We start from the raw sequence: 13,223 nt of genomic DNA, 5'->3' as shown, positions 1-13,223 counted from the left end.
AGATCTATGATCCCCCTCATCTTTCCTGGGAAATATCTAGAACAATTCTGCTCTGTACATTGCTCCTCATGGTTCTAGGCACGGGTTCCCAATTGTTTCTATGGGAATTTAGAAAGCAGAACACTAAATGTCATCTGGAGATTTTACTGAAATGGCACTTTTCAAATTGTCCTGTGGTCTGAATGTCCTTCCAGTGCATCTTGCAGTACAGTGTTTACCTTTCAGGCTGTTCTAAGCAAGTACCCTGGAGAGGTGGTAACTCAGCAGGCCAGCAGTGGTAGAAGACTTGTTGAAAGCTGTGTGCAAGTAAGCACTGTTTTTATGTGAACTCTACAATGATTTGGAAGGACTGAAAGATAGAAATTACAAGACAGTTTACATGCATCTCTTATGCCAACCTCTGGCCCGCACTGCCAATGACTAAATGATTTCATGCCTTTTATGTCATAACCAATAAAAATTGCCTTCTCTTGGAAATTTACCTACAAGCTGCTGTTAATGTAAACACTATTGTTAAATCTTTTGTTCAGAAGCCAATTAAATACACACACACACACACACACACATACACACACACACACACACACTCAATTTGGCTAACAGGAACGAAAACTCTTGATGCCAATCTCTGCTTCTGGGTCACTCAGTAATGTCACTACCCAAACCACTTCTCAGTTTGCTCAACACCAGAAATGAAGCAATAAATCAAAATATGGAAGCCAGAAATGGAGAGGAAAACCTTTAGTCTAAAAGTTTAGTATTTGGGACACAGAAAGACAAATTTTGATTTTAAAATAGCAATGTTCCACAGAATTATTTTATGGCATTAAACATTCTACCAAAAAAGCCCATGGATAATATTAAGTAATACGGAACTCTAACAACCAGAAATTTCTCTTTATTTTCATTTCAAAGCTATTCATTTGTCCAATAGCGATTGAGTTTTATTTTTAAAGGCATATGTTTTAAGAAAATAAATGGATTATTAGGAATTTAACTCAAAACAGTACTTCCAGAACAGGTCAGCACAGGTGCAGGCTGATCTCCTATAATGTACAGTCCTACTATATGATGCAAATAATTCTGTTAATTAAAGTACACCATTCTATATACATCTCAGGTAATGCAATATATAATTGGCATACAGAGCCATAAACCGTTACTATAACATCAACTCCAAGACTTTAAGTGGTTGGTTGTTTTGTTTTTAATTAAAATATACCTGAGATGATAAGTAAAACATGGGACACATACACCATGTATTACTGTGTGGCCTTAAAAAGGAAGCAAATGCTGGCACATGGTACAACATGGATGAAGACCAAGGACATCATACAGAGTGAAACAAGCCAGATATGAGAAAATACATAGGATGATTCCACTTCCATGAGGCAGTTAGAGCAGTCAGATTCACAGAAACAGAAAACAGAATGGTGATTTCTCAGATCGGGAGGAAATTGGTGGTGGTTGTTTAGTTGGTACAGAATTTTACTTTTACAAGATAAAAAAGTTCTACATAAACTTCACAATAAGGTAAATATATATAATCTTGAATTATATACTTGAAATGGTTACGATGGTAAATTTTATGGTATCTATGTTTCGTACAATTTTTTTTTAAAATTTAAATATATCTGACAAAGAGGCAAACATGTGCAAGACCCCCAAACCCTCAGTTAGAAGAGGTTTTAAAGATCATATAATCCCCTGCCAACCCTATTCCTAATTTACAAGTGTCTTTACAAACACCCAGCAGCCACTTAGCACGCACCTGAAAGTGAGCAGAACTAGAGGATCCACCGGCCCACAGTCTAGAAAACAGTGCTTTACTCTGAGTCAAGAATATGCTTCTGCATAGCTACCTCTTCACATTCAAGTCCTTTTACATAGCTTTAAATAGCAGAACCACTATTTAAGAATTTAAGAGCTCCAGTTTTCACAGTAAGACAAAAGACAAATCTTGGCCCTCTTGTTAACCGTGTGACCTCAAATTTCTTAACTTCATTGCACCTCAATTTCCCTATTGAGGGATGAAATGGAATCCTGTCTCAGAGGATTTTTACGAGGATTAAATAAGATAATACGTTGATTGTTCTTAGTGCCTGGCTTATGGTCACTCAATGACTTCAAGCTTCTACTAATTTCACTGCCATTACTATGGTTGTCAATAATTTGCCCAAATTTTTTTGGCCGGCCTTCTTTGCATCTCCAAGTTAAACATCTTCACTTCTTTCAACCTAGTGCTTAACAAAGCCTTTTGTTTCAGGTGGCCTTAACATCCTGGTCACTCTCCTCAGACACAAAGTGACATGTCAGTGTTTTTTAAGGTGTGTTTTCCTCAGAACTGGATGTGATCCCAGGGCACAAACCAGAGAAAGGGAGGACAGAACTGGGCTCTGGTGATTCCAAAGAGTAAGTTATAGTTCAACCACAGCAATCCAAAATCGTGGTGGCTTTCTGGGCAGTCCATCACACTACTGATTCAACTAAAACTCCTAAGCACTTTTAACACACATTCAAGCCATCTTATAATTTTGTGCAACAGGACTTTTAACACCAAGGTAAAATTTTAGCATCAACATCTACTTTATTCAATCGTGCTTGTCAGTGTACACCTTACAACAAACATAACCTAAAGCAGCACCTTTGCCAAAGTGAAATCATTAATAAAATACTGGCACAAAATATTTAAAGGAAATTCATTATTGTATACACAGGGAGGAAGAAAGAAAACTGGGTTACATATACTACAGAAATGTAGAAAATCACTAATAAATCTATACAAATAACTTGCAAACACTCTTTGGGGAGGGGAGCTGTTGAACTGGTCCTTTTAGAAGGATTACACCCCTATAATTAATGGTGGTATAGAATGGCACTTCTGTCACACTAGTTCCCCCCAAAACCAGGGTAGGAGAAAAAGAGAAATTGTTCAGTTCTCATACATGGTGAGACCTGTATTTAATTGAGGAAAGAACATAAAAGTAGGCCCATACATCTGCAAATCTTCAGCAAAGAACAGAGTTCACAGAATTGATGACAATGGAACAGCTGGAAATGTGTTGTGCTTACCACCCCAAGCACTGGTCCAAGCGTTTTACATATACTAATTCATTCAGTCCTCACAACAACCCTACATGCTAGGTATTATTATTCCTACTTTATCAGTAAGTAAACTAAAACATACAGAGGTAAATTGCCTAAGATTACAGAAGTACCAAGAAGAAAAGCTAGGATTTAAACCCATGCAATCGAGCAGAATCCATTTGCTTTGACAAGGTGTACTACCTTCCTGTTTCACAAAGCTTGACCAGTTAATTTTTTTGCTAGGAAAGACAAAGTCTAGGGTCACAGTGATGCTTGTGAGCACCATTCCACATCATATATGCAAGGAGAAAAAGTGTAAACTGACATCTTTACAAGCAGCAACCTTTTAATATGGAGAATAAAAAAGTAACCACAAGCATAGGCAAGGTCTGAAGAGGCTGGTTCTGTTTTTTGTTGTTCTTTGTTTGTTTGGACAAATTATACCTCCTGAGGATACAGGAACCAGACAGTAATTTGAAGAAGATACTTCAATGCAAAAAAAAAAAAAAAAAATTATTAATCATCACAGGAAAGTAAATATACAGATGGAAGATAACTTAAAGGTACCCTATGGCGAAAGAAGAGTAACCAAAGAAAAATAAACTTGGCATTTTAAAGTCCAGATCAGCTTTCACAGATCAGATAACAAAGGCAAATTTGAAGTTCAGAGGCAACAGGTTGAAAACCCACATAACAAACAAAGAGAATCAAAGGCTTTATCAGCACTTGAGGCCCAATGATAAACCAGCATTCTCCCGGAATAGAGACAGCCACAGAGGCTGCTGGGGAAAGAGGTCTCAGTTAGCAGGCCTGCAGGAAATCCTAGCTTCCCGCTGGCCCAGCTCACTGCCCCCACCCCCGCCCCTGCCTCAGTCCCATGTGCCAGCCAACAGCTCTTTATAAAACAACTACTGACATTTAAATATCAATAACAATCAGAAAGAAGTATCAGCATTCATTCCACAAAATACCACAAAGTTCTACAAGTATCCAAGAATGAGGTGACGATAAGACACAGCAAACAAAATCAGCTGAAGAGTCAAAGCTGCACCATTTGTACCATCAGGTGGAAAAAATAATGAACAGCGGCTTCCCTGGGGAGCCCAGGAAATTAAAGAAAATGGTCTTCTCTGAAATAAGGGCTCACAGAAAGATATAACATTTCCTGGCAGCTCAGTAGAAAAAAAAAGAAAATAAACAAGCAATGACGATAATAAAGCTGTTTTAGAAAAGAAATCCTTACTGGAATCAGATTAAGCAACATTAAGCATACAGCAGTGACAATGTAAGCAAAATGAAATAACACGAAGACTGGAAATTTTGAGCATTTATTAGAAACACTCCCAAACCCTTTTAAATCTCTTGGAATCTCTGTAACAACTCTCAAGATAGACATACTACTGACTTTCATGTTCTAGACAGCAGTGCCTACCTCTACGTTCTCACAGAAATAAACAAGGTTTTGGAGGGGTTTGTTTGGGGGTTTTGGGGGGTTTTTTGTTTTGTTTTTTGAGATGGAGTCTCGCTATATATTTTAGGCTTACTTTCATATCACTGTGTAACCTAGGTTGGCTCAAACTTATAGTGATCTTCCTACCTCAGCCTCCCAAGTGCTGGGATTATAGACATGGGCCACCATGCCTGATGAACAAGGCATTTTAAAAGGCAAGAAAGAACTAGATAGGGCCAGGAATATATCTCAGCAGCATAAGTGCTTGCCTGGCAAGTGCAAGGTCCTGAGTTCAATTCCTAGTACCAAAACAAGGAACTAGACAGATACAGAGAACAAAGGTTAGCATATCCAACTAAAGAGAACCAATAACAATATTGAAAGGAAGGGAATGGTGGGAAATGGGAAGGAAAGAAAAAGAAAGAAGAATTAAGATATATCATGCATGGGTACAAATTCCCTATGAGAAATGTGGTCATTATATGTAAGTATCTAAAATGTAACAATAAAATTTACTTCAAAATAAAGGAGAAACAAGTCAGGTATGTTAGCCAGCCCTTAGGAGGCTGAGGCAGGAGGATTCTGGTCTATATAGTGAGTTCAAAGCCAGTTTGAACTATAGAGAGAGACCCTGTCTCAAAAACAAAACGAACAAAAATAGGAGTTACCAAAAAATACCTGCAATAAAGCTAAAGCAAGACCTAAAACTTTGCAGTAAAGAGCAGGTAAAGGTCAAAAATATACAATACAGAATAATCAATAATGAAGCATATCCTAGTACAAACATACCTCCAACAACAAAGAACAAAAAAGAATCAAGTCTCTAATGATGGGAACAAAACCAGGCTGACTTTTCCACAGCAACACACAAAAGATAGTGAAGCACAATCTAAAAGCGTGTTGTGTGAGGTCCCAGGACTCTGACCTGGCCGCGACATTTCTGAAGTATACAGGCAAGATACATGAAGTCAGAGAAACCATAGTGTTTGCTGTACCTTCCTTTAAAAGAGCATAGAAGATCAAGATGACCAATTTTTGCAGTTTGATAAATATTTACTTTTATACCAATACACTTTTTTTCAGCTACTGCAAAAACAAATCTCGTCTTAACTATTATAGATTGCGTGGTTTGACTACAGAAGTCCCAAATAATTTTTCTGTGTATTTGCAGAGACAAGAAAAATTATAAAGAAGTTGTCTGACTTGCCTTAGATCACAGGCTGAGAAGCGAGCTGTCGACTCCAGGCTTCAAAGTTGGGAGCACTTACCACTCGAGTGCTCGCATCTCTGCTGATTGCAGGTTTTTTTGTTTTTTGTTTTTTTCCCCCAACCATTTCTTCAAAAGATTGCAGGTTTTTAATCAATAAAACATTTGAAAAGAATACACAAGAAGGCATTTATTTCCTAATGTACCAATACAAACGAGACTTCTACACTGCTTTTCCTCCAAGGGAGAGGGAAGATGCCAACTAAATATCATTTCTAGCATGGTACAGAGGAATTCACTTTTTTAAAAAAGTCCTAAAAATACTATTATGCCATTTTCAAAAGTTTCCAGGAAAATATACTAAAACATATACTACTCTATAACGTACACTACACTATAATATACACTATACATATACTAGGGAAAATATAACTGTAACTAAGGGTAAATAATTCATATCATAGATTAGTTTATCCAGAGGCACAATCCCTCTAAATCATAAGTAATAAAAGAAACTGTAACAATAACATTATGCTCTGTTACTGCCTTCAGTGTTTGCCCTTCAATCTTTAAAATGACCTAAAAATATACTTAAATATACTTAAGAGATAAGTTGCTCCACAGGCTTTATGAATGTCATAGTGTTCTTTTGTTACTAATTAACCTCACATCACATGTGTGAGCCAACCATCTTTCCTTCCTGGGCTTAGGGAAAGGATTCTAGAATAAGAACTACATCCCCAGCAACTGCTCTTTCATTAGCAGGTTGTTGAGGTCTGTCAGCAGGGGCAATTGTATCAGCCCTTCCTTCAGGTACCAAATTCACAAACGATTGCGATGCTACTGTTAATAATAGTAACAACAGTTAGCATGTCAGAAGTTAAGCACGTCCATCCCTTGTAGTATTCCAAATAACCCTGTGCAATAAGTATGGAATGCAGCGTGTGGCATAGCGAGTGTTCCGTAATAACACCATGATTACTGACAAGGAACCTAAAGCCTAAAGTGATTAAGCAGCCTCGCAGGTGAATCCTGGATTTGAACCTGAGCCTGTATCCTGCTCTTAGCCATCATTCCATTCTGCCTTTTTCACACAGAAAAACAAAGAAGATGCTAGCCAGGGTAACATGACCCAGGCAGGACCACAGGCTCATAGCCCCAGTCACAGGATATCCAACAGCAGCCATAAGATAGCAATGTCTATCTATCAGAAAGACCCAAAATTGTATTGTGGGTAGAGCGGAGAAAGAAGAAGAGAAACCAGAAAAAAGTACAGCTGGAGAGGGAGGGGGGGGCTACATCACACAAAAGAACATATGGTTAATATATCCAGGCCTAAAACAGTATCCATCACACCTCACATCTCAGAGTCAAGTTATGTCCAGACACAGGCCCAAGGACTGAGCTATGGGATCCTTTACCTCTGCTAGCAGCTGACCAAGACACTACTACTGAATACTCCAGGAAACTACAAATGTCACAGCTCAGGATGGGAGATCACAAAAGATCAGAAACATTTCTAAATCAAGATTTTCTTGCATTCTCATCCTCAGAGCATAACAGTTTTGCTGAAATAACACAAAGATGAAAAACGAAGAAGAAGAGGGAAGAAGAGAGGGAGGAGGAGGAGGAAAGCAAGCTAAGTATGTCTGACATTTGAACAGATATCATCCTATCCTAAGGCCACTCTTTCCAAAGTAGGCTAATCCTGCAGGTAAAGGGGCAGGTCTCTCATTTAATTCCAATACCGTATTAGGTACACATTCCAAAATAGATATTATCAATTTCCCAGCCACGCCCTAATGAGCCTATGAGGAAAAAAAAAATCTGTCTGGAGTTATGAAGTCCAAGACAGGAATGCAAATTCATATCCAACCCAAAGTCACCCAAGGCACAAGGCTTGTCTCACTGCAACAGACTGGAAGCTCCTTGACAATAAGGACCTTGCAGCTTACTGGCAGTCTCCTGCTAGGTCTCCACCAGTCACCCATCTAGCCCTTTCTACAATGCCAGGGAGCCTAGTCGGGTGGCCTATGTCTGTAAACTCAGCAGTTGGGAGACTGAGGCAGGAGGACTGCCATGAGTTCAAGGCCAGCCTGAGTTGTAAAATGAGACCCTGGCAGGTGGCGGGAGTGCCAGGGAAAGCAACTACCTTTCCCTCAAACATTTTAAGTTATCAGCAAATAAATGCTAGTAAATTAATGTTTAAATTTTATATGGAGCTATAAAATTTTTTAAAGCCGAAGTGTTTAAAATTTACTTGGACAAAATAAATATTCTCTGTATTAAAATAGCAAATTTCTAACAGTACGGTCCTATTCTAGCAGTTTAGAGACAAAAGAGGGGAAAAAACTTAGAGCTGCTGCCCAAAGTACTGAATCACCTCTAGAAGGTATCATCACCACTAGCAGTTCCTAAAAGAATATTCTATACTTTATAGGCAGTTTACAAGTAAGTGCCAAGTCATTTCCCACGCTTCTGTTTAGCAACCAGAGTCTAAGTAGTCAAAAGCTCAGGATCCAGATCCCAAACACCCCTAATATTCAAGACCAGGGTTCTCCAATACTGCTTGAATGACCCTAGGCAATTCAATCAGCCATTCTCTTAATTTTCCTGTCTTAGTAAGAAGGCAAATGCCTGTCTCACTTAGCTCTCAGCTGCGTCACGCTGTCATTACGGGGAGACTGCTCCACGCAGGGTCATTTCCCGTGCTGCAGCCCCCGGCGCCCGCCCAGCTCCAGCCCAAGAGAAGGAGCTGCGGTACCTGGTCCTCGGCTCTCGCTGAAGGATGCTCCCCTCACCAGCACCCCCTTGGGGACCGCCAAGCCACGCGCTCCGCTGCAGTCACCGCCGCCGCCGCGGGCTCGCTCCGGGCCACCTTCCCCGAGCGCCACCCCGCTCGCCCTGCGCCCCCGCCTGGCAGCGCCCCTCCCGCCCCCTGGCGGCGCCCGGACCCCAGCCGGGCGCTGCAGCCGCTCGCCTCAGGGCCCCGCAGCCCTCGGAGGTTGGGGACAGTCCCGGACCAGCCTCGCCCTCGGGTCCTCGCCTCCCTGTCACCCCCAGCCCCGGCGAAGGCAGGGTGGTCGCGAGGCTGCGACTCCTTACCCGGGAGCTTGAGCGCCCTGGACAGCACTGTCGCCATGGCGGAGGCCCGGGTGCGCGTGCGCGCGGCGCGTCCTGCCGGGAAGTGTAGTTCGCTGCCCGGCTGCGCGTGGGCTGCGTCCCGGGAAGGTGGGACCCGCGCCCCAGCTAGCAGGAGGAGGTGCTGGGCTGCGCACGGGTCACCTAGCGAGTCACCTCCCCACTTTAAGTCTCGCTTGCCTCATCTGTGTATGCAGACAACGATAACCACCTCCTAGGCTTGCCGAGAGACTGCAGTGAGATAACAGATACTTATAGAGGCGCAGGTTGTGAAATGTGCGTAGGCTTTGGGGTTGAACGAGCTGGATGTGAAGCCTATCTGTATGGCTCACTGGCTGGGCCATCTTGGGCAAGGCACTTTTGGTGTCTGTCTAATCTTCAGCTTCGTTTTGTAATGGAGAGGACACTACCTACTTTATAAACTCGCTGGGAGAATGGCTTTATGTGATCTGTTTAAAACACAGTTCGAGGAGTCTCTTTGATGTCTCTTAGGTTACACGCTGACGTTCCCTGGAACTCTAACCCACATTTCTTGTTCCCAGTTGTTTGCATGTGTCTACTCAGCACGCTACCCCGAAGCTCCTGGCTTGCCAGATCTAGGAAACAGGAACCAACTTGCTTCTTTCCCAGAGATACCATGAAGTCAACGTTTTAATGCAGGAATGCTAAAGATGTTACATTACCCTGGAACCAGAATGTCTGAGAGGCTATCTGCACCATCTCCTTGTTTTGTTGAAGAAAAAAACTAAGATTTGAAAGAACAGTGTTACGTCTTAGTGACAGAATAAAAGATCCAAAGGAAAAGCACCCTGTGAGGAATTGTAGCTAAGATTCTGCTTGAGATTGCTCTTCTAGCAACAATCTCTGCCTCCTTTTCCCATTGAAGAAAGATCACTTCTAACCAGCCTAAGGTCTGAGCCGGACCTCCTGAGTTCAAACCCCAACTTTGTCATTTGCTACCATCTACACAGACAGCTAATTACTTAATCTCTCCCTGCCTCGATTTCCTCATCTGTAAAATGGAGTTAAAGTAGTTCCTGTTCCACAGAGTTGTAGCGAGAATTAAATTAAATGTAAGGTGCTCAGAACAGTACCTGGCTTTAGTGTTTTATTAGTTTTAAGTCTTTTGATTGATAATTTATTTATATTTTTTCACAATTTAAATTTTAACTCAATAAATATTAAAGTTAATAATTTAAGAGTTCAATAATTTACTAATGAATTAATTCCTTCAGCATGCTACCATACCCAGAATGTATACTGTTTGCCACTTCTCTGGAGGTATGATTAAAAGCCATATTTTACATCAATGTAGGTCATTCTAAAAAAAGAAACACAAGTCATAATGAGCCAATAGTTGCTTGCTTGATATCAGATTAGCTAATTAGAACAAATTCTGGGATGCAAAGTCTGAGAAAAATGACCTTCTAGCATAGAAAGATAAAGGATATAATGATTTCAGTTGCAGACTAACAAGAATTTGAACTTCCAGAGCAACCAGTGGGTGGATCAGAACAATCAGATTACAGGGGATAGAAAGAAAATCTGTTCCTTTTCTTAGTGAAAAGGTGTATGTCCCATATTCCAGGAGTGTCCCTTCTTATGTGATCTAAGTAAAATTGTGTAGTTTAAATTTTGATGAAAAGTTTCGCTTCAAATTGTACAGTTACCCAAAGTGCCCATGTGCATCCATCCATTTATATGTATGCACATAAACAAATGTGAGCAGACACACATCAAATAGATGTGGCATCTCCAGCCCCTCTGATTTCTGTGCCTAACCTATATAGCATTTACACACCGTCATAATCACCCCAGCTTTGCACAAATGATTTTCAAGGGCAAGCAGTGCTGAGAAATCTTTCCCTCCCTGGATCCCTCAGCTTTTCTCCATTTGGTTTCCCTTACCCTTGACAGAAATCTCTCCCATTCTGCTACACTATTTTTTCCATTTTTATTGTAATCCCAAATATTGTGTATAGTCATCTAAGTATTGTAATCTCTTTTGTAGTCTTCCTCACAATCCAAAAAGTTATATTTACAATCCCATTGAGACATTATTGGAATCCCAGCAAGTCAATTTTAATCCACCACCTCCAGTACAACCCATAGCGAGAGTAAAAACACCAAGACATATTCCAAGTTAAGGGCAGCCAAGGGGTCCTAAGTCCAGTCCCTGTGAGGATGTGTGGACAAAAGCTTTGATCTGAGGCCTCTCCCAGAATTTGTTATCTTGTGAAGAAGGGGGTAGTTTGAGAATGAGGTCAGTGAGGATAGTGGGAACTACTTGAGTAACTTGAGCTGGCTAGTCAGGTAGTGAGAAAAACATCTTTGCAAAATGCGGGATAAAGATATGCAGAAGAATCAATTCACATAATTTAATTAAGGTAGCAACTGAATTGTTTTAAGAGGCTGTTGGTTTAGTTTTTGATTTATAAACATTTGTGTCCTGGGGAGTCATAGCCTCTGTATCTTGAGTCTCATATCCAGTTGACATTCTTGAAGCTGACTGGCTCTACCATCCTGCTGTGCTCATATATTTGAGAGAGAACACTATTCAAGGAAAGAGACTGTCTGATAGCTTTAGAGATTACATACCAGTATCTTAGCTAGTCTTATTTACAGTGCTTACAGCCAATTAAAGAAAAAAAATGATAGCTCTAAACATATCAGTATAAAAAATAAGTCTCCATATAGTCAAAGTTGCAGCAATTATTCTACATTTAAGGGGAGTCATTTAAGTTCTCTCCCACACATTTTAACATAGGAACTATAGGTCTGATCATCCTTTGCTCAAAGCGTAGGACACTTGGAGATTTATAAGAACTGGTAACTATGGGTTCCTCTATAAGTTATCAGAACTAAAGGAAATTAGAGAGGAATACTCAGATCTGTTCACCTGTGTTTTTCAACTTTAATGTACTTTTCTTTCAATTAAAGAAAAAAGTTCAAAGCAGTTACCAAAGGAGTCAGGATCTTTGCCTTTTATATGAAGAATACCTATGAGTTCCTCTCTAGCTTCCAGGTGTACTATAAATACCTTTGATGCCAAAACACCCACTGAGGTCACCATAGAAAGTGCAGGTATGCCCAGGAGCTGCCTGACTTGTGAATGTGGCTTCCCCCAAGCAAAAATGACTGGAAAGAGACAACATACCTTCCTAAAAGCTCCGCCTCTGAGAAGGGGAGCAATTATGTTTTCTGAAATTCCAGCTGAAGCCAGAAAATCATCTTTTATTCCTCCTGCATCAATCTACAGTGGAAGTATTTCTCCCGAATTCTCTCAGGTTCTGATAACTTATGGAAGGAACCTATAGTTGCCAGCGTTTATTGCCTTCATGATATTCTAAGTATCGCTCAAAATCTCCAAGTGTTCTGCACTTGATTAAAGGACACTCAGACCTTGTCATCCAATACTTATCATTCCCTGAACACCATGGTTTCTTCAGCTGCAAGGTTTCATGACTTCCTCTTGGAACCAATACCACTGTGTCCATCAAAAGCTGCCACCCCATCCCCCTTGGCACCACTGGTATTGGCCAGGGCAGTAACCATGTCTCCCTTCTGGCAAAAGGCTTTTCCCTGTGTCTCATCACAGTCAGTGTCAAATTCATGGGTTAAAATGTGAAAATCACAAAGCACAATAGAAAGTAGGGAAGAAGGGCTTTCTGTTTTTCTTAAATTATACGTTATCAGAAAATGGCCCGGGCTGTACTACATATTCCTCAAGGTCAGATGCAGTGTTTTCACTAGACAGAGCTTCCTATTTTTACCTAGTGAGTTCATCAGGGCAAGGTAATGGCCATAACAAACAACCTCAACAGTCCAGTGATATTAGAGAACACAAGTCTATTTTTTTGTTTATGTCACAAAGGGGGAGGCAGGGTGGATAGCACTGGGGCTGTATTCCTCCCAGCCACTCAAGGACCCAGGAATTCCTGTCTAGGGTTTTTTTATTCTTAAGCCCTTGGAGACCTTCACTGGATCATTTGTATTCCAGATCATACAGGCCAGGAGCAGGTGTAGATGACTTCTTGCCACATTTATTTTGCTAGAACTCACATGCAAAACATGTGCCAGGAAAGTGTGAACACAGGAAGGGAAAGAAGTGAGTTTTGGAAGCATCTAGCCAGTTTCTGCTTCATTAGTCACCGAACATAATTACAAAATACAGGCTTGAGCTTGTGGGGATGGGAGAAGTCCAGTTATTGCTCTTCATAGAGTTGCCTTTTTTCTCTGGGGACAAAAAACTTTGTTCCTGTGCTGAGTTTGTTGTCCTGTGGTTATGGACTTGCCACTGTGCATAAAGTAAAACTCTCCTAGGAGACAGCTCATTCT

General features: G+C 40.8%; 1 protein-coding gene across 2 annotated transcripts in view; it reads right to left on the bottom strand.

The window, feature by feature from the left end:
* The window catches only part of Fam234b (family with sequence similarity 234 member B), a 30,660-nt gene extending 21,610 nt beyond the window's left edge, over positions 1 to 9,050 (bottom strand). The window contains exon 1 of one of the 2 annotated variants that reach the window (XM_003470313.5): positions 8,850 to 9,050. In XM_003470313.5, the coding sequence (XP_003470361.2) occupies positions 8,850 to 8,886 (37 nt within the window). In that variant the 5' untranslated portion in view covers positions 8,887 to 9,050. Of the gene's footprint in view, positions 1 to 8,508; positions 8,631 to 8,849 lie in introns of those variants that run through there. The other variant, XM_063238253.1, reaches the window with a different exon arrangement.
* Positions 9,051 to 13,223: the final 4,173 nt, after the last annotated feature.

Source organism: Cavia porcellus, unplaced genomic scaffold (genome assembly GCF_034190915.1).
Source record: "Cavia porcellus strain 051 isolate PalLab524CR breed Dunkin Hartley unplaced genomic scaffold, mCavPor4.1 scaffold_27, whole genome shotgun sequence".
Lineage (NCBI taxonomy): Eukaryota > Metazoa > Chordata > Mammalia > Rodentia > Caviidae > Cavia > Cavia porcellus.
This window is presented reverse-complemented; position numbering and strand designations above follow the sequence as displayed.